The sequence below is a fragment of the Giraffa tippelskirchi genome, chromosome 8 (assembly GCF_054371585.1).
Source record: "Giraffa tippelskirchi isolate mGirTip1 chromosome 8, T2T-mGirTip1v1.2.pri, whole genome shotgun sequence".
In the NCBI taxonomy this organism is placed as follows: domain Eukaryota; kingdom Metazoa; phylum Chordata; class Mammalia; order Artiodactyla; family Giraffidae; genus Giraffa; species Giraffa tippelskirchi.
In genome coordinates, this window is record NC_137282.1 from 95482653 (window position 1) to 95504445 (window position 21793).

A 21793-nucleotide genomic window follows, 5' to 3' on the forward strand; every position below is an offset into this window, starting at 1 on the left:
TGGAATGAGTTGCTATTTCCTTCTTCTGGGGATCTTCCTGACACAGGGATCAAACCCACATCTCCTGCATTTGCATGTGAATTCTTTACCACTGAGCCACCAGGAAAGCCCCATTATTATTACAGATTAGTAAATTGCAATGTGGAGAGCTTTGGTCATCTGTCCAAGATTTGTAAGTTACAGAGTTGAGCTCAGGTTTCGTGATGCCAAGTTCAGTCATTCATTTGACCATACTTTAGCCTCCAAACCACCTTCCCATGGCCCTAGTGTAAAGGGTTTCTACTTTTTAAAAAGGGAACCATGTGAACATTCTACCAAAGGATTTCAAGACTGTTTTAAGAATTTGATTTAGGCTTTGCTCCAAAACTTCTGACTCATCTCTTAAGACATAGACAATTGGGATAAGCTAGGACTTGGCACAAAATATAGGTTGCTAGAAACAAAACTGGTGAAGTTAATTAGTGTTTTGGTAGGAGTCCATTGCTTGTGCTGAGTTCAGAAAGTTTTAGATTTAAGCCTGTATATGGAGAATCAATTGGTCTTGGACCCAGTGAGGACCAAAGCCATATAGCCTGGGAAAAAGCCACAGTAAAGAAGCCTTAGAGGAACACTCTTTGGAACTTGAACTACATTTTTTACTGCCCTGAGGCTAGGGCTGGGAAGAACAGGTTTGCATAGGTACAGTAAGGAGGGCTTTCTGATTGTGAGGAGACCCAGCAAGAGACCAAGCATGTGCTGAGGGTACTAGCAAAGCAGCAGGAAAATTTTGAGAAATTAAAAATAGAAGAAGAATATTATGTATTTTAAAAAGCATGAAAAGTAAAAGAGAATGTCATTAGACTTCCTTGCATGTGTTTTATGGATTAATGCTGTTTTTATTTTGATTTACGCATGGAGAGTACCACGTGGTTGACCTTCTCTCAAAGGTCGTAATCTGGTTTTAACTGAGCCCCATAACTGAGGTCAGTTGGGGAGGCTACTTCCTCAGAGATGATGAATTGTCACAAGATATGTTCCCAACAGCCCTGTTCTACCACTGTGACGTCTCCAGGGGCTTTTGCAGGAAGGTGCTCGGGGAACCTGGGGTTCAGCAGCAAAATTGCACTCAGGCCTGGATGCTGCTTCCTTGCTCTGATGCCATCTCACTAAACTGGGAGTTCAGAACTGTCCATCTGCCGCTGGGATGCTCAGCTGTTGGCCACATAGACACATCTTCATTTTGCCCCAATTTCCTTTAGGCCCAGCACCTATAATTGTGTACCTATTTTCACAGCTGTTGTTGTACACATAAGCGATATCAGGACTTCCTATTCTTGCCAGATTCTATGGGCTAGTGTGCATCCTCACAAAGTAGTCATGTCTGTAAGTACAGTTTATTTTCATTAATAAGCTCAATATAAATTTATATAAACCTACAGCTAAAAGTTCATGTTGCAGCAACAATGATCATCCTCAGTAAGACATAGCTGCGTTTCTAGTTTCTTGTGGAGAGTTAAGTCCAGAAGGACTTTATAGAAAGCAACACGCTCATTTACTAACAAGGAAACTGAGGTCTGGAAAGAGGAGGTGGTTTATTTGCCTCTCCCTGTTCTGCACATTGAGAGAGTGTCAAAATGAATTTATGTATCTAAGATACTGAGATCTTTAGCAACTTGACTGATCACCCAAAGACCAATCATTTGAAATGGGAAGTTTGAATAAAAGGAAAGAGTCTGGGAGTGAGGGGATCTGTGCTCTCATCCTAGTTCTGCTGATTATAAATGCTGAGGTAGTCCATAATCACTTAACTTGTCTAGGTTTTGTTCATGACATGAGTTTGAACTTAATGCTGTCAAGGTGTCTTTTACATACTGTTCCTTGAGATCTTATCTCTAGGTATTGTTGTCACCTCCAGAAATGAAACTGAGGCCCATATTGGGTGCCAGGACTCCACCCTGCATCTTCCAGAACAGCAAGATTCACTCACATCCAGCCCAGAGACAGAAATCTCTACCTCACAAGCTTAGAAACAAGAAAGGGGAGGGGTGGTGGTTCTTGGGGTAACTCACCTCTATTTGGTGCTAACAGTCTCCAGGTATGTGTAGAAGTTTATTTATTAAAATTAAAAAGTTTGAAATATCGTGCTACTAGTTCAGAAAGGTAAGAGAGGGTTGGGGAGTAAAGAAGAAACATGGAAAGATAGCATGTGGTCTCCCTTCCAGCTCAAGGCTGCCTTTGTCTTTTAGATGGAAGTCAACTTCACCAAAAGCTGTGTGAATGAAGAAGAGGCATACAACCTCACAGGGCTGCAGGCCTTTACAGAGTACGTTGTAGCTCTGCAATGTGTGGCTAACAAGTCAAGGTTCTGGAGTGGCTGGAGTCAAGAAGAAATGGGAATAACTGTGGAAGAAGGCAAGTTGGTCCCTTGCAGTTTCTTTTTTGCCTGCTCTGGTTTGGGGCAAAATGAACTGAGCCTTTGTGGATTTTGTCAAGTACTTTGCCTTACTTGGGAATCATGGAATCTCACAATCCCAGAGCCAGAGGTCTGTACAGTGCCTCTCCACAGGGCATGCATGGCACATGCCTGAGCCTACAGGATAAGCTGGCCCTCCCCTGATAATGTTAGTGACATTAGCAGCTTCTTGCCTTGAAGGCAAAGGACCATATCTTGAATACTTGTGTAAAGTTCTTATACTCTGCTTGAAGTAGTATAATATTATTTAAAGATGTCCTATGATAAATTAAAGATTGATGTTGCAAACCCTGAGCTACTGCTAAAAAATAAAGGTATAACTAGTGAGAAAAAAGGTCACATCTTTAATTATAGTGAAGGAAGGAAAGAGAAGAGGATTGCACCTTGATTGAATGGTTACCATGAGTCAGGAATGGTAATTAAGAATACTATTGGTTGGCCAAAATGTTCATTTGAGTTTTTCCATAACATCTTATGGAAAAACTGGAATGAACATTTTGGCCAACCCAATACTTCAAATCTGTGGGCTTGATATAAAATCCAACCTGGCTGTGGAGTACCTTTGGGCAAGATACCCAACCTCTAAGACTCAGTCTCCTTACTAATTTTTCCCCTTTTCCATAATGAACTGTAATTTATAAAAGTGAGTTAATAATAGCACCTACTTTTTAGTATTATTTTAAAGATTAAATGAAATAATGTGTTTAGCCCATGATCAACATTCAGCAATTGATAGATTCCCTATAAAATATGTAGAATCACCTCCATTTGCAAGTGAGATAGCTGAGATGTTAATTTGTTCAGGGTCACTCAGATGTTACCATGCTCTATAAACCAGGAGCCTTGCCCAGAGCCTGACCCCAGTAGGCGTTCAATAAGTGTTTGATGAATGTGTTAGTTTCCTGTGGCCACTGTAACAAATTGTGTGTGTGTGTGTGTGTGTGTGTGTGTGTGCGCGCATGCGTGCATACTCGGTTGCTCAGTCATGTCCCACTCTTTGTGACCCCATGGACTATAGCTTGTCAGGCGCCTCTGTCCATGTAATTTTCCAGGCAAGAATACTGGAGCAGGTTACCATTTCCTACTCCAGAGAATCTTCCCAACCCAGAGATAGAACTCCCCTCTCTTGTGTCTCCTGCACTGGCAGGTGGATTCTTTGCCACTGTGCCACCTGGGAAGCCTGCATTTTTTTTTCTCTTCTAATTCTAGACTTCAAAGGTCCAAAATCAGTTTCACTGGACTAAAGTCAAAGTGTTGGCACAGCTGAAGAGTTTGAAGGGAGAATATATTTTCTTGCCTTTTCTAGCTTCTAGTAGCTGCCTGTAATCCTTGGTTTGTGGCCCTTTCCTATGAACAAAGCATATTACTCCAGTCTCTGCTTCTGTTATCACCTTTTTCTTCTCTTCCATGTCAAATCTGTCTGCTTTCTTCTTGTAATGACCATAGTGATAACATTTAGGGCCCATTGGAATAATCCATGATAATCTCCCCATCTCAAGATCCTAACCCAATCACATGTACAAAGTCCTTTTGGCCACATAAGGCAAAGTTTATAGGTGATAGAGATTTGTACTTAGATCTTTGGGGTTCATTTTTCAACCTAATACAATGAAAAAATGACTAATTAAATGAATACCTATCAAAGTCCACACATCTTCTGAAATATGTAAGAGTAACAGAAAAATGCTGATCATTTTAACCTTCTGAGGCTTTAACTTTGTTTATGAGACATATAAGTTCTAGACCATGAATTTCCCCCCACCCCACCCCTGGGCATGATTTCAGGCCCTTCTTAATCAATCTTACAACAAGTCCTTCACTGGTCTTAGACAACATGTGGGGTCAGCTCCTGTGGTCCCTGGTCTATATGGCAAAAATTTATTCCCCTGGATCCTGGTTGAGTTGCCCATGAGACCCAAGTTAATGTTAACAGACATTTGGCATATTTGCCCATATGATCATATGTCTGGGAATAATCTGGTGCCTTCTGAATTTTGCATCTCCCACTGGAGATATTCATGCTTAGTCTGGACTACACATTGGTGGATGTAGTTACAACAAAGATTCATGTGATGCACATAGAGGATTGGGCTGGATGGCCTCTGAAGTCCCTCCTTATTCTGAGATTCTATTCATCTATGGCATTCAGGCATCCAGGCTTTCATGCTCAACTGTAAGAATACAGGAAACAGTAATAAAAAATCTCTAATCATTATGTGTTTATATGCTTAGAACAGTGCCTTAAAAATGGTAAGTGTTATATAAATTTTAAATAAATAAAAATACATGCATGATTAAACCAAAACTAGTCAAGTTGTGGACCTAATGTGAATTTTGATTAAAATTATATGCAGTATTTGGGAACACTCTATAGACATCATCTCAAATAATCCAATCTTAAAACAAATATACTAGTTTACAAATACCAAACAGCACATAAATTGCACAATATAAAATGACCCAATGGTTATAATCTGTTGGCGTGCTCGGTTATTGCTATCTGTGGCTTGGCTGATCCCTGTCTTTTAAACTATTAGAATGAAATGCAAGCAATATCCTTGTACAAGTTGTCCTCTCCCTCTGCTATACCTTTCAGCAGGCAATCTGGGAGAGTGAGTTCTGCCCTGGGTTTGATCTTGTTTTGTACAGTTCTGCTCCCTGTAGCTGTCACTCTTCTTAGAGGCCTAAGATCATTATGGTTCACTGTCTTAAGTTCATCACAGTCCAACCACTTGCTAATGTCAATTTCATACACTTGTTTCACTGCTAGAAATGAGATTTACCATTTCAACTGATTTATTATTTCAGCTTGCTTGGGTAAGATTGACTACCAAAACACTAGATGCTAGTGTTCTCTGTGCCCTGTGCTAATTAAATAAAATGAACATCTGTCAACATTACCACTGGACAATTTTTGCTTTTCTTAATTTTTTCAGAATCCCAGAAGAAACTAATGAAAATGTACCCACCCCCAGAAAATCCTAATTCATCCTCTTCTAATTCAAAAAGTGTTTCCCTGTTTCACAATGAAATGCCAGCTGCTTTATACACACCACCTCAAATCTTTTCTGATTTGAAAATTTCTGTTTTAAGTTGAATATGAAGCACTCTTCCCTTTTACATTTCAATATATTGATTAATAGGATTGTTTACTCACATTTAAGCATATAAATATATACTACATGAAACATGCATACTACATGAAACAGCTGATTCATCAGAAAAGACCCTGATACTAGGGAAGATTTAAGGCAAAAGGAGAAGAGGGCAGCAGGGGATGAGATGGCTGGATCACATCACCAACTCAATGGACATGAACTTGGGCACATTTCAGGAGACAGTGAAGGACAGGGAGGCCTGGAGTGCTGCAATCCTTGGGATCGCAGAGTTGGACATGACTTAGGGAGTGAACAGCAACAGGAAACAGATATAATAATATTCACTTCCTGGCTCTGTTACTTAAAAGTTATATTGGGCAACTGTCTCACTTCTTAGCACCTCAGACGAGGAAATAGTAACATTGATGTACCTAATTATAAGCCTGTGGAGGTTAGATGAGATGATTCAGGTAAAATGCTTAGTATGTGACACTTGCTAAATGTGAGCGATTCTTAGTGTTAGTCTTCAGCAAAGGCAGCAGAATGTGTCTAAAGTGGTGATTGGTGGTGACTGTGGGTATTTCCAGATTGTAACTGGAACAACAGAGCAGCAAATTCTTACTACATCTGTCTAAACAGTTGATGCCTTGAAATATGTAAACTCCAATATGTAATTGGAGAAGGAAATGGCAACCCACTCCAGTATTCCTTGCCTGGAGAATCCCATGGACAGAGGAACCTGGAGGGCTATAGCCCATGGGGTCGCAAGAGTCGAACATCACTTAGCGACTAAACCACCACCACCAATATGTAAATATTTTGGCAAATGTGTAAAAGCTTAGTATTATTCTTTCACAAATACAGAATTATTACTTTTCTCCATTTGGTTAAGCTGGATTATTAATTTATTCATTATCGACTTATGATCATGGAAAATTGACTGTAATAATTGTAGAAGAGGGTTTTTCAGATGGCTCAAGTGATAATCTACCTATGAATGCAGGAGATGCAGTTTCAATCCCTAGGTTGGGAAGATCTACTGGAGGAGGAAATGGCAACCCATTCCAGTATTCTTGCATGAAAAATTCCATAGACAGAGGAGCCTGTTGGGCTACAGTCCATGAGGTTGCAAAGAGTTGGACACAATTCAGCATGCACACATAATTGTAGAAGATTTACATGCTAGCCATTTGTTTTACTAAAAGTTGCGTCTGTAGGAAGTCTACATCAGAAAGACTGTTTCTCTTTGGAACACATCTGCAGGAAATAGTGACCACAGTGAAAGAAGAAAATACCTGATTAAATTCATTCATCAGCACCCTCTACCATCTACCAGAACTAAGTGGCTGCCTATGGGGTAAATCTAAGGAGAATTTTACTCTTTCTAATCAATGACTGGAATGATAGATTATTTAATCATCAGTTTATTTTTGTTTCTGCCTATGCTTCAGATGAGTATTTAGAACTGGCTTGTAATGAAAACTTTGCCTTTAGGTTTTTCTTTCTTATCCTCAATATTATTATCCCAGAGTCTGACTTTCGTGTAACTGGAACAGAGAGACTCTGCAAGTAAGAGATGGATTGAGAGTCTTTCCAGCTCTGTGGGTCACCTACGTAGGTCTCATGACTTTGTAGCTTTGTGCTGAGAAGACTGTCTTCTGGGAGGAACACTGTCTTTGCTTACATCTCAGGCTGTAACCTGTTGACAGGCTGAAACCTGTTGCTCTGTGTCTGATAAAGTTGAGTCCTGACTGTACAGTCTCTTGATTCGGTAAAGACCTTTGGGAAAACTCTTGGCAGAGCTTGTAAAGCAACATTTCAATGGAATGCAGATTGAGTTACATATAAAGTTTAAATAGTTCCAATTTCCTTATATGGAACTTACATGGAATTACAATAGGTCTCATCAGGAGACTTGGAACCTAGCAGTTAGACTGTGTTACCCACATTTTGGCTTCTGCAAGCGTAGTTGTAGAAATGTCACCCTTCATTGATGACAAGACAGGTCATTGACTTAATTGCCCTTTAGTGCACTTTTCTACATTATGAAGTTGTCTTTAACTAGGGTTCAGTATGTAATTTCACTTTAAACACTCAATTACCTGAATTAAAAAAAAATCCCTAAAAATAGTCTCTCAGTACTAAAATAGTTTAGATCTTGGCCTGAGTGGCAGACCCCAATTTTTGCAAACTGAATTACATTCTTTTCATCTATGTGATTTCCTTAAGAAAAGATTTTGTGTTCATCAACTGCAGCTTCAGAGACATTTCCTCAATTTCACAAATTACAGGCCAATAGGCTTCTGAACAGTTCTTTAGAACCCTGCTTTCCCGTCTTGACTAAAGTGTATGTGTCATTCTTTAGTCAGTAGCTCAGCATTTTGAAATTTCAGGTGCATGTCAGAAGGTTCAACTATAAATTACCAGTGGCCCACTTTGTGCCAAAACTCCTTGAGACAAGATATTTGGGAGATACAGTCCAGAGGTTAAGTGTAATAGAAATTCCTCTCTTTCTCCCCTTTTTTTTAAATTTTTACCCCTGAATAGGTAGATCATCAGAAGCTAACACACTTGAACTATGCTGTCTTCAGGTATGTTGTTTTTCACTGGAGAAATGCATGAACCTAGCTTTCACATTATGACCTTGTATTTCATAGAAGACAACCATGAGAAGTGTGCACCTGCCATATTTATGTACTTTTGTTCAACTGTGATTGCAGACGTCAGCTTTTAGGTTATCTTTTGTCTTTTTTGACTGGATCTACAAGATAATTCCATTTATGAATTTAATGCCCATAGCCTGAAAAATCTTGCCTCTTCACAATGATTTCCATGTGTTCTTTTTATCAGCCCATAAGGAATACACAACTAAATTTTATTATTTTTCACTCTTCCTGCCTGGAAAATCAGCATTAAATTTAGAGCTCAGAGAGGGGCTTAGGAAAGATTATTTCTCTGCTTCTTTCTTATTTGATTCTTTGTTTTACTTTATAACATTGTAAGTGTGTGGTTAACATTGTAAGTGTGTGGTTTCATCTCTTTGGGTAGTAGATATGGCATAAATTATGTATAAAATCTCTTTAGCAGTTACCTATGTTATTCCTAGCTTTCATGTATGTGAATGATAGAGGACATGAGATGTCATATTCCAATCCAAATTTGAGTGATAAATTATATTACAGTGGGATCTATTGTAGTTTATTTTAGCTTACCTTAAGTCATCAGATCCAAGAGCAATTTTATTTTTTTATTTTATTTTTGCCCTACATGATTGTGGTTTTATTTTTTTTCACAAAATACAAAGCTTTGCACCACATTATAGTGGTGTTCTAATACAAGAAAATCCCAACATTTTCATTGCAGGGGAGGAGTGACTTATATATAGGATATTAATTTTATAGATCCTTTGTTATTTTTGACTTTTGGTTGATTCTAGTCCTTCAACCACAGGATGAAGACTTCATTGAAATGAAGTCTTCCACTCTCCACCTTACTCCTGCTGTCCCCCTGGAGCAAATCTTCCCCAGCTGCATTTTCTAAACAGACAGCCTCACTAATTTCACCATCTCCTGCTACAACTCCCTTCTGTCTCTGCTGAACACCTCACTCTTATTCTTTACAGCTCCGCATGGCCTGGATCTATGGAGAGTCCTGAGATCAGACAAAGTGGATGGAAAAAGGCCAGTGCAGTTGTTGTGGAAGGTGACCTCTCTCTGGGTTATTTATTTACAATTCTGTGTAAAAGCCTTGGTCTCTTATACCTCTAAGAACTGTGATTATGGACATTTTACCTCCCTAATCTCCTTCCCTAGAGGCTTTGATGCCCCAAATCTCACAATGGTTTCCTACCTCAGAAAAGCCCTGTATGTCCTTTTGTAGCTGCCCTGAATGTGCAATGCAGACCCTGAGCCTTCTTCTTTGATCTGAAATGTTAACACTTGGAAATGTTAACACCTGGGACAGGTACAAAGTATAAGTGCAACTGTAAGTGCAGGAGGCACCCTGACCTTCTGGAGAAAACCGTTGCTGGCTGGCCTTCACTCCAAGGCAATGTAAAATTATATAGCCTCCACCCCCACACTGGAGAAGCGCACTGGCTTGGGGGCGAGCTTACTAGTGTGTCCTGAGGTCATTGCACAAGTGCCCCCCAGAGCACTGGGATAGTGGACTCCAAGGATAGAACAGGGGCCAAATGGTCCTTTGTAGGATGGAGGCCTCGGAATGAGGAACAAAGCAGGAGCCATGTGGTTAATACAGAGGACACGAGAGAGGGGATGAGAGGTGACCGTAGGAAAAAGCACAAAAGGAGGGGAAGAGGGAGTCAGTAGGAAAGAAAAAGGGCAAACAGAGGGGGAAAAACCAGCCAGAAAATAAGAGAGAGGAGTTGGGGGAAAGAAGAGAGGGAGGAGAGCAGTGAGATGCCCCAATTCTTTGGTGTGTCTCCAAATTTCTCAGGAAATACTCATTGGGTTATTTCATACTTGCTCAAGTCTGGGCAAGTTTCAAATGCTCTTGAAAATGGAGAAATCATCCTGCTCTTTCCAAATGACTTTCCAATCCCAATTACTTCAGTGTTGGAGCATTCTTCTACCTTTCTCCTCTCCCCACCCCGAAGACAGAAGGACACCCTCAGTGGCAACAGGCAAGGGAGAACACAGCCAGTGGTGTTAGGAAATCTTCAAGAATTGGTCCCAGATGTTGTGAGTTCTTTCTCAGTCATCAAGTGTGAAAATGAATTACTCTGTCAACATATTTCTGAGAAGGAAGGTAAACAAGGGCACATCCTGTGTGTGGCCAGACCCACATAGGTAGAGCTGCTTAAAAAAGAATGAACTAAAATTAGATCGTGGTGATGATTGCACAACTCTTGACTATACTAAAAGCCAGTGAGTTGCATACTCCAAAAAAGTGAACTTTCTGGTATGTGAATTATATCTCAATAAAACTATTATTTTACTATAAAAAGAGAATGAGTTATCATGAAAGATAAATGCCTCCCAGTCATTAGGAAGATTTTTAACTGACTTTTTATGTCATGAGAGGTGTAAAGGAAATTCTCAAACTGGAAAGGCAGTGGGACAAAGTGACTTCTGAAGTCCTTCTGACCTTATATTCAGTCATTCTGCTCATCTCTGTGTGTTATCAGTAACAGAAAGAGAAAAACAGGAAAGCCCTCTAATTCCTGAGAAATACTCAGCATGCTGATCTCTAGCAAAACATATGATTAATGGGCTCAGGTTCAAGGCTGAAAAAAAGAGGTTGGCCTGGAGCCCCTGGGGTCACCTTCCTTTCTTACCATGGATTTGGTCTGGTACAGTAACCTTGAATGTTCTAGTCCTCTTAGCTGGAATGTCTGGTTGGGGAAGCTAGCTATCTCCTTGGAGAGGGTGGTATGGAGATAAAAGGACAGGGTACTCTCCAACCCCTAGAGATTTCCATATAAGAGACGACTCAGGACCAGAACAGACTTGGGATTGGCTCAGAGGAAATGCCTCAACTTTTAAGCTTGTACTCCTCTGTCCATTACCAATATCCATTGGATCATAGAAAAAGCAAATGAATTCCAGAAAAATATCTATATCTGCTTCACAGACTACACTAAAGCCTTTGACTGTGTGGATAACAACAAACGATGGAAAATTCTTCAAGAGATGGGAATATTAGACCACCTGAGAAACCTGTATGAAGATAAAGAAGCAAGAGTTAGAACTGGACATGGAACAACAGACTGGTTCCAAATTGGGAAAGGAGTATGTCAAGGCTGTATATTGTCACCCTGCTTATTTAACTTATATGCAGAGTACATCATGTGAAATACCAGGCTGGATGAAGCACAAGCTGGAATCAAGAATGCCAGGAGAAACATCAATAAATTCAGATACGCAGTTGACACCACCCTTATGGCAGAAAGCAAAGAGGAACTAAAGAGCCTCTTGATGAAAGTGAAAGAGGAGAGTAAAAATGTTGGCTTAAAACTCAACATTCAGAAAACTAGGATCATGTCATCTGGTCCCATCACTTCATGGTAAATAGATGGGTAACAATGGAAACAGTCAGAGACTTTATTTTCTTAGGCTCCAAAATCACTGTGGATGGTGACTGCAGCCATGAAATTAAAAGACACTTGCTCCTTGGAAGAAAAGCTATGACAAACCTAGACAGTATATTAAAAAGTAGAGACATTACTTTGCCTACAAATGTCCATGTAGTCAAAGCTATGTTTTTTCCACTAGTCATGTATGGATGTGAGAGCTGGACAATAAAAAAAGTAAAAATTTATGCCTTCAAACTGTGGTGCTGGAGAAGACTCTTGAGAGTCCCTCGGACAGCAAGGAGATCAAACCAGTCAATCCTAAAGAAAATCAACCCTGAATATTCATTGCAAGGACTGAAGCTGAAGCTCCAATACTTTGGCCACCTGATGTGAAGAGCTGACCCACCGGATAAGACCCTGATGTTGGGAAAGATTGAAGGCAGGAAGAGAAGTGGGTAACAGAGGACAAGGTGGTTGAATGGCATCATCGACTCAATGAATTTGAGTTTGAGCAAACTACGGGAAATAGTGGAGGACAGGGAAGGCTGGACGCTGCAGTCCACGAGGTAGCAAAGAGTCGGACACGACTGAGCGACTGAACAACAACCTCTCCCGTATAAGATCGAGAGAAAGATGCTGCCTAAAGGAATAGGGAGTGGCTTGCTTGCATTGGTTTGGGTATCATCCTAATTTAGCTTTGTGGGATTAGACTTATGTCAAGAGTTGATACCAAGAGACCATTTAGAAATCCCCTCTTCTGGCATTTGGAGGGTTAACATGGTGCAGGGTATGTTACTTATCCCACAGCGACGATCACATGATTATAGTTTAGCACCTAATAGTTAATATCACTTCCCATCCCTGATTCCCACCATTTATTGCTGTCTCAATGACTTTCTTTCTTTGCTGTTAGTGGTAAATTTTGTTTCCTTTGTGTTCAGAAGGCAAAAGGAGCCCCAGTCCTGGAGAAAGTACTTGGTTACAACATATGGTATTTTCCAGAAAACAATACTAACCTCACAGAGATAATGAACACTACTAACCAGCAGCCTGAACTGTACCTGGGAAACCAGACCTACTGGGTACATGTGATTTCTTATAATTCTTTTGGGAAATCTCCAGAGGCCACCTTGAGGATTCCAGCTATTGATGAAAAGTGTAAGTATGACGTAAACTTCTTAGTTACATGCCTGACCCCATCTGATTTGCCATCTGATTTCCCTATCCTCTCAATGGTTGCTGTTTATTAGCATCAAAATGAAAATGAAGTAAGGACATTTTAGGTTATGGTGGGGTGATCATAATCTTCAATTAATTAATGAGCCTCTTGAAATAATGTTCTTTTGGAATAAAGCCTGTGTTGAAAATCAGAGATTTCATAAATCATATGATACACAGTCATGAGCCTAGAAGTTCTATGTGCAGCTTGTATTTGTTTTATTCTGAGTGAATATAAGCTGGATTGAGCATTATAAAACTGTCAGGTCTGCCATATTTATCCTCAGTGGCTAAAAGATGTCTTTCAAAATCTTCCCTTCACAATGCTGACCACATCCCAGTCTTGATTTGTTCACTCTCTGTTTTCTTCCTTTTCTCCCTTACATTTGACTATCTAGTTCGGGATATTTCTAATGTTAACTGTTGTTGTTGTTCAGTTGCTAAGTAGTGTCTGACTCTTGGCAACCCCATGGACTACCCCATGCCATAGGCTTCCCTGTCCTTCACTGTCTCCCTGGAGTTTGTTTGGATTCATGTTCATTGAGTTGGTGATGCTATCTCACCATCTCATCCTCTGCCGCCCTCTTGTTTTGCCTTCAATCTTTCCCAGCACCAGGATCTTTGCTGAGTTGGCTCTAATGTTTATTCTTGCCAATAATTGCTCATTACACCTTTAATTAAGTAATTTAAAAAATGTTACTACTCTCAGGCAAGCTTATATTTTATATCCTGTTTTGGAATAAAATAGCTTCTTTGAGTCTTATTCAAGGAATTGCAGGCAATCTATTTCCTCTTCCTGGCTTTATTTTCTCTATAGATCTTATTGCTGTTGTTCAGTTAATAAGTCTTGTCTGACTCTTTTGCGACCCCATGGGCTGTAGCCCACCAAGTTCCTTTATCCATGGGATTTCCCACACAAGAATACTGGGGTGGGTTGCCATTTCCTTCTCCAGGGGATCTTCCTGACCCAGGGATCTAACCCTTGTCTCCTGCGTCTCCTGCAACAATGTGCAGCAATGGCAGTGTGTTGAGTAGTTCCAACAGAGGCCTACAAAACCTAAAATGTTTACTATTTGACCCTTTACATCTCTTTGCAGTTCCTAGTCCAGGACGTTTAAGAATGTGATGTTTTACAGAATTTTGTTTAATAGAATCACCTGGAGAATAGTTATATAATGATTGTAAGTTTAACAATCATTAAGTATAATTATCCAATATTGTCCATTAGGATATGTCAGACATTGTGCTAAAATGATTTGGTTTGACCTAATTTTAGCTTCAAATGACCCATGGGATAGGTGCTACCAGGTTTACTTTCTAGCTGATGAAGCTGTGATTCAGGAAAGCTTAGTAATTTGCCCAAAGATCTCTCAGGTGGACTTTAAGCACAAGTCTACATGATTCCAAACTTGTCCAATATATTTTATCTAGAACCTTGGACTTAGTAAAGTGACTTAGAAATCTGATCACAGCTGATGTGTGATACTGAACGATTATTTTCCTCTGTGGACCTCTATTTTCCTATTTTTCAAATAAAGAATTGGAGTAGAAACACCTTCAGGTTCCTTTTGGCCCCAAGAAGCTCTGCTTCTAGGAGACCTTAGCCAGCAGACAGCTGTGGAGTGGTCTGAGGCAGGACATGGCAAAACATGGCCAATTGTCTGAGGAGGAGGTTGGTACTAAGTTGAGGTAGTGTTCAGGTTGGGCTAGGATGGTGGACAAAGATGAAGCACTACTGGCATCTGAGAATGGTATTTGATGGGTCCAGAGTGACTGACTTCATGCAGATCATAAGAAATTGATGGCATTTGCAGTCTAAGTCCCTTTCCTCTTTTCTCAAGAAGGATCTATTTCCTGCCACATCTGGGGGTGTATTGTGTTTGGAGAAGTTGCTCAAAAAGTGACTGTTGAGTGATGGAGGCAATTAGTGGATATTCAGTAGAACAATGACTTGGAAACTTCTTTCAACAACCCTTAATGCTGCCCAGACCCTTTCATCTCTCAAGGCTGACTCATGGCTTGATTCCACACCCTCTGTGGTCCAGAATCTGTGCTTATTTCTTAACTCTTTAGACCTGATTTCTGCTCCTCAGAGTTCCAATGCTGCTAAAGAGTGTGGGGTTAGCAACCAACACTCACTTCCATCTTCAAGTTGGGATGTTTGTGCAAGTGGTATATTAATCAGAAAAGGAAGGAAGGCCAGGGAAGAAGAGGAGGCTGAGCCAAAGATGCTGATTGATTTTCCCAGATCTTCCCAACAAAGCACCATAGACTAGGTGACTTCAAACAACAGAAACTCAACTGCTTCATTGTTCTGCTAGAAGTCTGAAAATGAGGCATTGGCAAGACCATGCTCCCTCAAAAACTTCTAAGGGAGGATCCTTCCTTTTTATTCCAGCTTTTGGAAGCCCCAGGCTTTCCTTAGCTTGCAGCAGTATAATTCTAATCCGACTCATTCCTCACATGACCAGCTTCCTGTGTGTGTCTGTCTCTGCATTCAAATTCCACTTTTAAGGAGACCAGTCATATTGGGCTAAGGATTCCCATCTTATTTTAGCTTACACCTGCTTTCCAAATAAGGTTACATTGTGCAATACCAAGAATATCTTTTGCGGGCACACAATTCAACCCATAATGGTTTGATCTGAGTTGACAGTCCTGGGGAGGTTGGTTCCAGCCTGACCCTACACGGGAACTCTGAAGTTTGTTACAGCTCAAAGTTATCCCAAGCAGGTGACGTATAAAGACAGCAAAAAGGCATCAGAGAGGATCGGTTGGTGGTTTAGTCACTAAGTCCTATCTGATTCTTGTGACCCCATGGACTGTAGCCTGCAGGCTCCTCTGCCCATGGGATTCTCCAAGCAAGAATACTGGAGTGGGTTGCCATTTCCTTCTCCAGGAGATCTTCCCAACCCAGGAATCGAACCTGGGTCTCTTGTATTGCAGGCAGATTCTTTACCGACTGAGGGGATCAGGGAACACTAAGGTTACAGAGGCTGAGTAAGTTTCCAAATGCTCCAGTAATGACTTTCAGCCTGACTGCAACAGTGACTAAGGATGCTTAGAGGGTGTGAGCGGGGTAGGGCAGGGAGGAGAGAGCTGGAACCCTAGGGCTTAGGGGGGGTTGATTTCCTGGCTCTGTGCTCCTTGCCCCACTCCAGCTTCACAATTTCCCCATGTCTCCGTTGCCCTTCCTCAGAGCTACCTTTTCAAGTTGACAGATTCTCTGGCCTTGCTTCTAGACCAGACGCTAGAGTCTCTCATGAAGGCCCAGTATGGGGAAAGGACTCCTTTCTTGTCAATTGTGAGCTTCAAGAACAGAGGCTCCTAAATACGTACACAGCCCTCTGGGGCTTGTTGTTGTTTTTGTTGTTTTCCTTTTATTTTAAATTAGTTTTTATTGGAGTATAGTTGCTTTTGGAGTGGGGAGCTTCTTGGTGGCTCAGATGGTAAAGAATCTGACTGCAATGCAGTAGACCAGGCTTCGATCCGTGGGTCAGAAAGATTCCCCTGGAGAAGGAAGTGTCTACCCATTCCAGTATTGTTGCCTGGGAAATCCCATGAACAGAGGAGCCTGGTGGGCTACAGTCCATGGAGTCGCAAAGAGTTGGACACGACTTAATGACTAACATACACACAGTTGCTTTACAGTGTTGTGTTAGTTTCTGCTGTACAGCAAAGTGAATCAGTTATACATATACATATATCCCCTCATTTTTAGATTTCCTTCCCATTTCTTTGGCTTCCCTGATAGCTCAGTTGGTGAAGAATCTGCCTGCAATGCAGGAGACCCTGGTTCAATTCCTGGGTCAGGAAGATCCCCTGGAGAAGGAAGCAGCTACCCACTTCAGTATTCTGGCCTGGAGAATTCCATGAACTACAGTCCATGGGGTCGCAAAGAGTTGGACACGACTGAGCAACTTTCACTTTCCCATTTAGGTCACCACGGAGCACTGAATAGAGTTCCTTTTGCCATAGAGGAGGTTCCCATTAGTCATCTATTTTACACATAGTAATGTATTTGTTGCATAGACATAGCAGAATTTAGTACCCCCTGGCCTCTTATGCCAAATCTCTATACTTGGCTAGGTTTCCAACTTCAAGAGGCATTTTGGCTTTTTTGAGGGACTCCACCTCCTCTTCTGCCCTCATCCAAGACCATCTTTGATGTTAATTTAAACATGCTTCCTGTGGATTCCAATTCTATTGGCTCAGGGGTGTTGCAGGTGGTGAGGAGTAGAAGAAGGGAAAGCCACATACTACGGTCTTCTGAGCCCCACTCCTTCATGCCCTCCTTCTCCTCCTTCTCTCCCCACATCTCCAGTAGTCCTCTCTTCTGCGTATTCAGAACATTTTCAGTAAGGGAACTCTCTGATTCTGATTAAATCCCAAGTACTAGATTTGAAGCCACATGTTCAACTTTTCTACTAAAGAACACTGTGGACTGTTTCCCCACCTGTCTTTTTGCTAGGTCTGCAGGGAATGTAGTCTTTTACCTATTGGTCCACATCTAGGTGCTTCAGTTAGGTGTGTCTACATCCTTCTGCAGCAGACACAGTTCTTCCTACCTGAAGATGGGACTGCATAGCCAGGTTGTATAGCACCAGTTTAGATAGCTGAAATTTGAAGCCATCACCCTGCTATGATTTTAGGGTCACCAGCTTCCAGCTTCCCGGTCACAGAGTTATAGATGCCTGAAATTCTACCTTTAGAGATCCGTTCTTTGTCTCAGGCTTACTTTCCTTTTGACTTGCACAGACCCCAGAGCTGCCCAGTAATTCTTCTTAGTCATCAACTGTCTAGTAAGATTCTCTGCTGGCAACAGGCAAATTTGGAGGACATAAAAAAAGGCACTTCACCAAATATTAAGAGTAAGGAAAAGGGATACAACAAATACATTAAAAACAGCATCCTAGTGGAAGGTGGCGGTGGAGAAACTGAACTTTGACCTTCTTTACACTTTGGGCAGTGAATAGATGTAAATGTGGTTGGTGTGTTTGGAGGATGAGTTCGGTGTTGTGAAGCAATCTTTTCCTCTCCTTTCAGTGTTCCAGTGTATTGAGGCCATGCACACCTGCCTCACTCAGGACCAGCTGGTGGTGGAATGGCAAAGCTCTGCTCTGGAGGTCGATACATGGATGGTGGAGTGGGTCCCAGACTTGGACTCAAAGCCTTTGGCCATTTCCTGGGAGTCTGTGTCTCACACCAGGAACTGGACAATCCAGCAAGGTAGCCAGTGCGGACCCCACAGGTTCTTGCTGTGTAGGATTCGCTTTCATTTTCACCAGTTTTAAAATCCTTAATTTTGGCTTCAAACCTGTAAGTTGTGAGTAATAGAACTTGACAAGCTAGGGCAAGCTTAGTGACGTGTGCTTCTTGGCATTTCCCAGCAATGCTGGAATAAGAAGCCGTGAGTATCAGACTAGGCAGCTGACGTGTTTCCAGGTGGAAAGCACCATCTTTGATGGTGGACACCCACCAGCAGAGAGCTCTTCCTAGGTACCATGATCATGTGGATACAATGTGGAAATCATGTGATTGTGTGGAAACACCAGTTTGTATCTCATCTGTCCTACTTAGGATGCCTCCTTCAGTTCTGGCTACATGTTTAGGTTCTACGGCCCTTCCCCAAGTGACTGATACAGAGAATAGCCTTCTTTTCAAGAAAGTCCCTGCTTCATATAAGACACATAAGTGAGGCTCTACTTTCCCAGTCCTATCACTCCAACCATTTTTTAATACTTAGCAGCATCTATATGGGAGAAGGCAATGGCACCCCACTCCAGTACTCTTGCCTGGAAAATCCCATGGATGGAGGAGCCTGATAGGCTGCAGTCCACAGGGTCGCTAATGAGTTGGACACGACTGAGCGGCTTCACTTTCACTTTTCCCTTTCATGCACTGGAGAAGGAAATGACAACCCACTCCAGTGTTCTTGTCTGGAGAATCCAAGGGGTGGGGGAGCTTGGTGGGCTGCCGTCTATGGGGTCGCACAGAGTTGGACATGACTGAAGCGACTTAGCAGCAGCAGCAGCATCTATATGAAGAATTATACTTATGTAGGGATGCAGACAGACAGAAGAGCTAGAATGTATGGTAGCTGAGTTCTCTAGGGTGATATGCTATTGAAAGAAGAGTTAAGTTTATTCTGTAGTGCTCCCCAAATGATGTAACAAAATCAGTGATGGAGAGCCTGGATCTCTTACTTCTCCCTTCCTGGGTGGCTCAGTCATTTTGTCAGAGTGGTGCAGGTTTGGTTCTAAGAATTAGTTTTAAAATGTTAGAACCAACAGAGATATTAGAGACCATCCAACTTAACTCCCTTATTTTCCAGATGTGGAGATGATAGAGAAATAAAATATCTTCTGTAAGTCATAGGTCATAAGTCTTAGTCTAGCATTCCTTCTTCTATGCACCTAATGCTTCTTTCTCCCTCCCTCACTCCTTCTCTCTCTTTCCCTCCCTCTGCCCCCCTCCCTCTCTACCTCCCCTTTTTCTACAGATGAACTGAACCCTTTCTGGTGCTATAATATCTCTGTGTATCCAATGTTGCAAAACCGAGTGGGCGAGCCATATTCCATCCAGGCTTATGTCAAAGAAGGTGGTATGTATGGACAAGGTTCCATCGGGCAAAGGAAACTCTGGGGCCTGCCCAACATTTACACAAGGCTGTGAAGGCCTGTAGCTTGTTCACAGCTGCTTTAGTGCTCATCTGTGCTGCACATTTAGCTTGTAGTAAGCTGTGTATACTTATTACAGTTTGTAGTAGTTGGCACAGTTGTGGTCAGAGTATGGAGTCACTGAATTTTAAAGCTGAGGTGGACATTAGAGATCATCAAGTCCAAGCCCCTCATCTCACAAAAGCAAGGCTCAGAGAGGTGAACCAACTTGCCCAAAGTCACAAAGAAACAGTGCAAACAGCTCTGTAATCAGAAAAGACCAAGCTAGGGACCCTAAGAGTTAACTGTAACTTGGAGATGCTAAAAAATTATATTTGATTGTATAGCAATATGCAAAGGTTTTATTGGTGAACCACTCAGACTTTACTTCTACCTGTTTGGAAGTTAACATCTTCCAGATTCAACCTTAGGAAATATATCCTGTCACTCAAAGGTAGCTCACAGAGACATAATCTTCAACTGTTTGATAATAGCTATTACACGTATGGATGAAAAAGCTGGGTGCCAAATTAGTGAGAGGTCTATGAGGAAGTACTCTTTCTCTGGTCTTTGACTCTGCTTCTCTTCCTGTTGAGAGGCATGATTCCAGACAACAGTTTTCTCAAGACAAATTGATTCATCATTTCCCTACTCTGCCCCACTTCCCACCCCCAGCACTGATGACAGTTTGAGGACTGCGTAGAGACTTCATAGGGGAAGGACCCGCTGGGGTGTGATTCTGTGTTCATTTGTCTCCCCGTCCTATAAAGTTCCATCAGCAGGTCCCATAACGAAGGCAGAGAACATTGGTGTGAGGACAGTCACAATTACATGGAAGGAGATTCCCAAGCATCAGAGACGTGGTTTCATCAACAATTACACAATATTTTACAAAGCTGAAGATGGAAAAGAATTCTGTAAGTGAGCTTATAATCAAGCTGGAAGAACCCCGAGCCCCAGATAGATGCTGTGGATAGACCTGCTATTGGGGTAGCTCCTGTGATGGGTGCCCTGCCATTTTTCAGGAACCACTTAACTTCCTTGAGATTCTCTGAAAACAGAGTCAAGGGTGCCCATCTCTTGAGTTTTTAAGAGTCAAATGAGATTTAAATGACTGTATCTGAGAGTCCTGTAGGGACCACAGAAATTGATATAATTTGTGCCCATCAGGCTGTGAACAGTGGGCCTCCAGGGAGCTTCTTGATCTTTACTCCAGAGTGGGACATGCCTAGACTAGAGTCTAGAGGGGACAGACCCTGTTTGGTGGCACTTGCTTCAGTGCAGGACCCTTTACAATGGCTCCTACTGTCCACTGCCTTTTTCTTCCATCTACAATATTGCCTGGCATCCTCAATTGTGGCCTAGGCCTGGGTTTCTGTTTAGGCTAATTTTTGTTGTTGTTATGGTATAATACATATAATGTAAATTTTATCACTTCAAACATGTGAAAGTATACAATTTAGTGGCATTAAGTATTAAACATCCATAATGTTGTAACCATAACACTACTTATTTCCACTCTAAACAGAAACTGTGTACCCATTAATCAGTCACTTCTTTACCCTTGTCCCACAGTCCACAGCAACCACAAAACTCCTTTCTGTTTCTATGAGTTTACCTATTCTGGATATTTCATATAAGTAGAATCATATAATATGTGACCTTTTTTTTTGGGCCTGGCTTCTTTCTCTTACATAATGTGTTCTAAGTTCATCCATGTTGTAGCATGTATTAGCACCTCATTCCTTTTTATGGCTAAATAGTATTCTATTATATCAAGAAACATTTTTTTTAATCCATTTATCAGTTGATAAAACATTTTAGCCACTGTGATTAATGCTGCTATGAACATTGGTGTATAAATATATACTTAAATCTCTGCTTTTAATTCTTTAGGGGGTATATACTAGGATTAGAATTGCTGGGTCATTTGGGAATTCTAAGTTAACTTACTGAGGAGCCACCAAATTTTTTTCCATAGCAGCTACACCAATTTACATTTCCACCAGCAATAAATTAGAGTTCTAATTTCTCTACATCCCTATCAACACTTGCTAGTTTCCATTTTTAAAAGGTGTGGCTGTCCTAGTGGGTATAAAGTTTTATCTCAATGTGGTTTTTTAAAAATGTGTTTATTTTTAATTGAAGGATAATTGCTTTACAACATTGTGTTGGTTTCTGTCATATATCAACATGAATCAGCCATATCAATGTGGTTTTGATTTGCACTTCCATAATAACTAATGATGTAGAGCATCTTTTATATGTGTTTGTTGGCCATTTGTATATCTTCTTTAGAGAAAGTCTTTTCCGTCTCTTTGCTCATTTTTAA

At 41.2% G+C, this 21793-nt stretch overlaps 1 protein-coding gene across 1 annotated transcript in view; it reads left to right on the top strand.

Moving 5' to 3' along the window:
• The window catches only part of IL31RA (interleukin 31 receptor A), a 47713-nt gene that overhangs the window by 19271 nt on the left and 6649 nt on the right, over positions 1–21793 (top strand). The window contains exons 6-11 of the mRNA XM_081517864.1: positions 2226–2391; positions 9173–9252; positions 12526–12742; positions 17849–18031; positions 19305–19406; positions 20232–20378. Of these exons, the coding sequence (XP_081373990.1) occupies positions 2226–2391; positions 9173–9252; positions 12526–12742; positions 17849–18031; positions 19305–19406; positions 20232–20378 (895 nt within the window). The remainder of the gene's footprint in view (positions 1–2225; positions 2392–9172; positions 9253–12525; positions 12743–17848; positions 18032–19304; positions 19407–20231; positions 20379–21793) is intronic.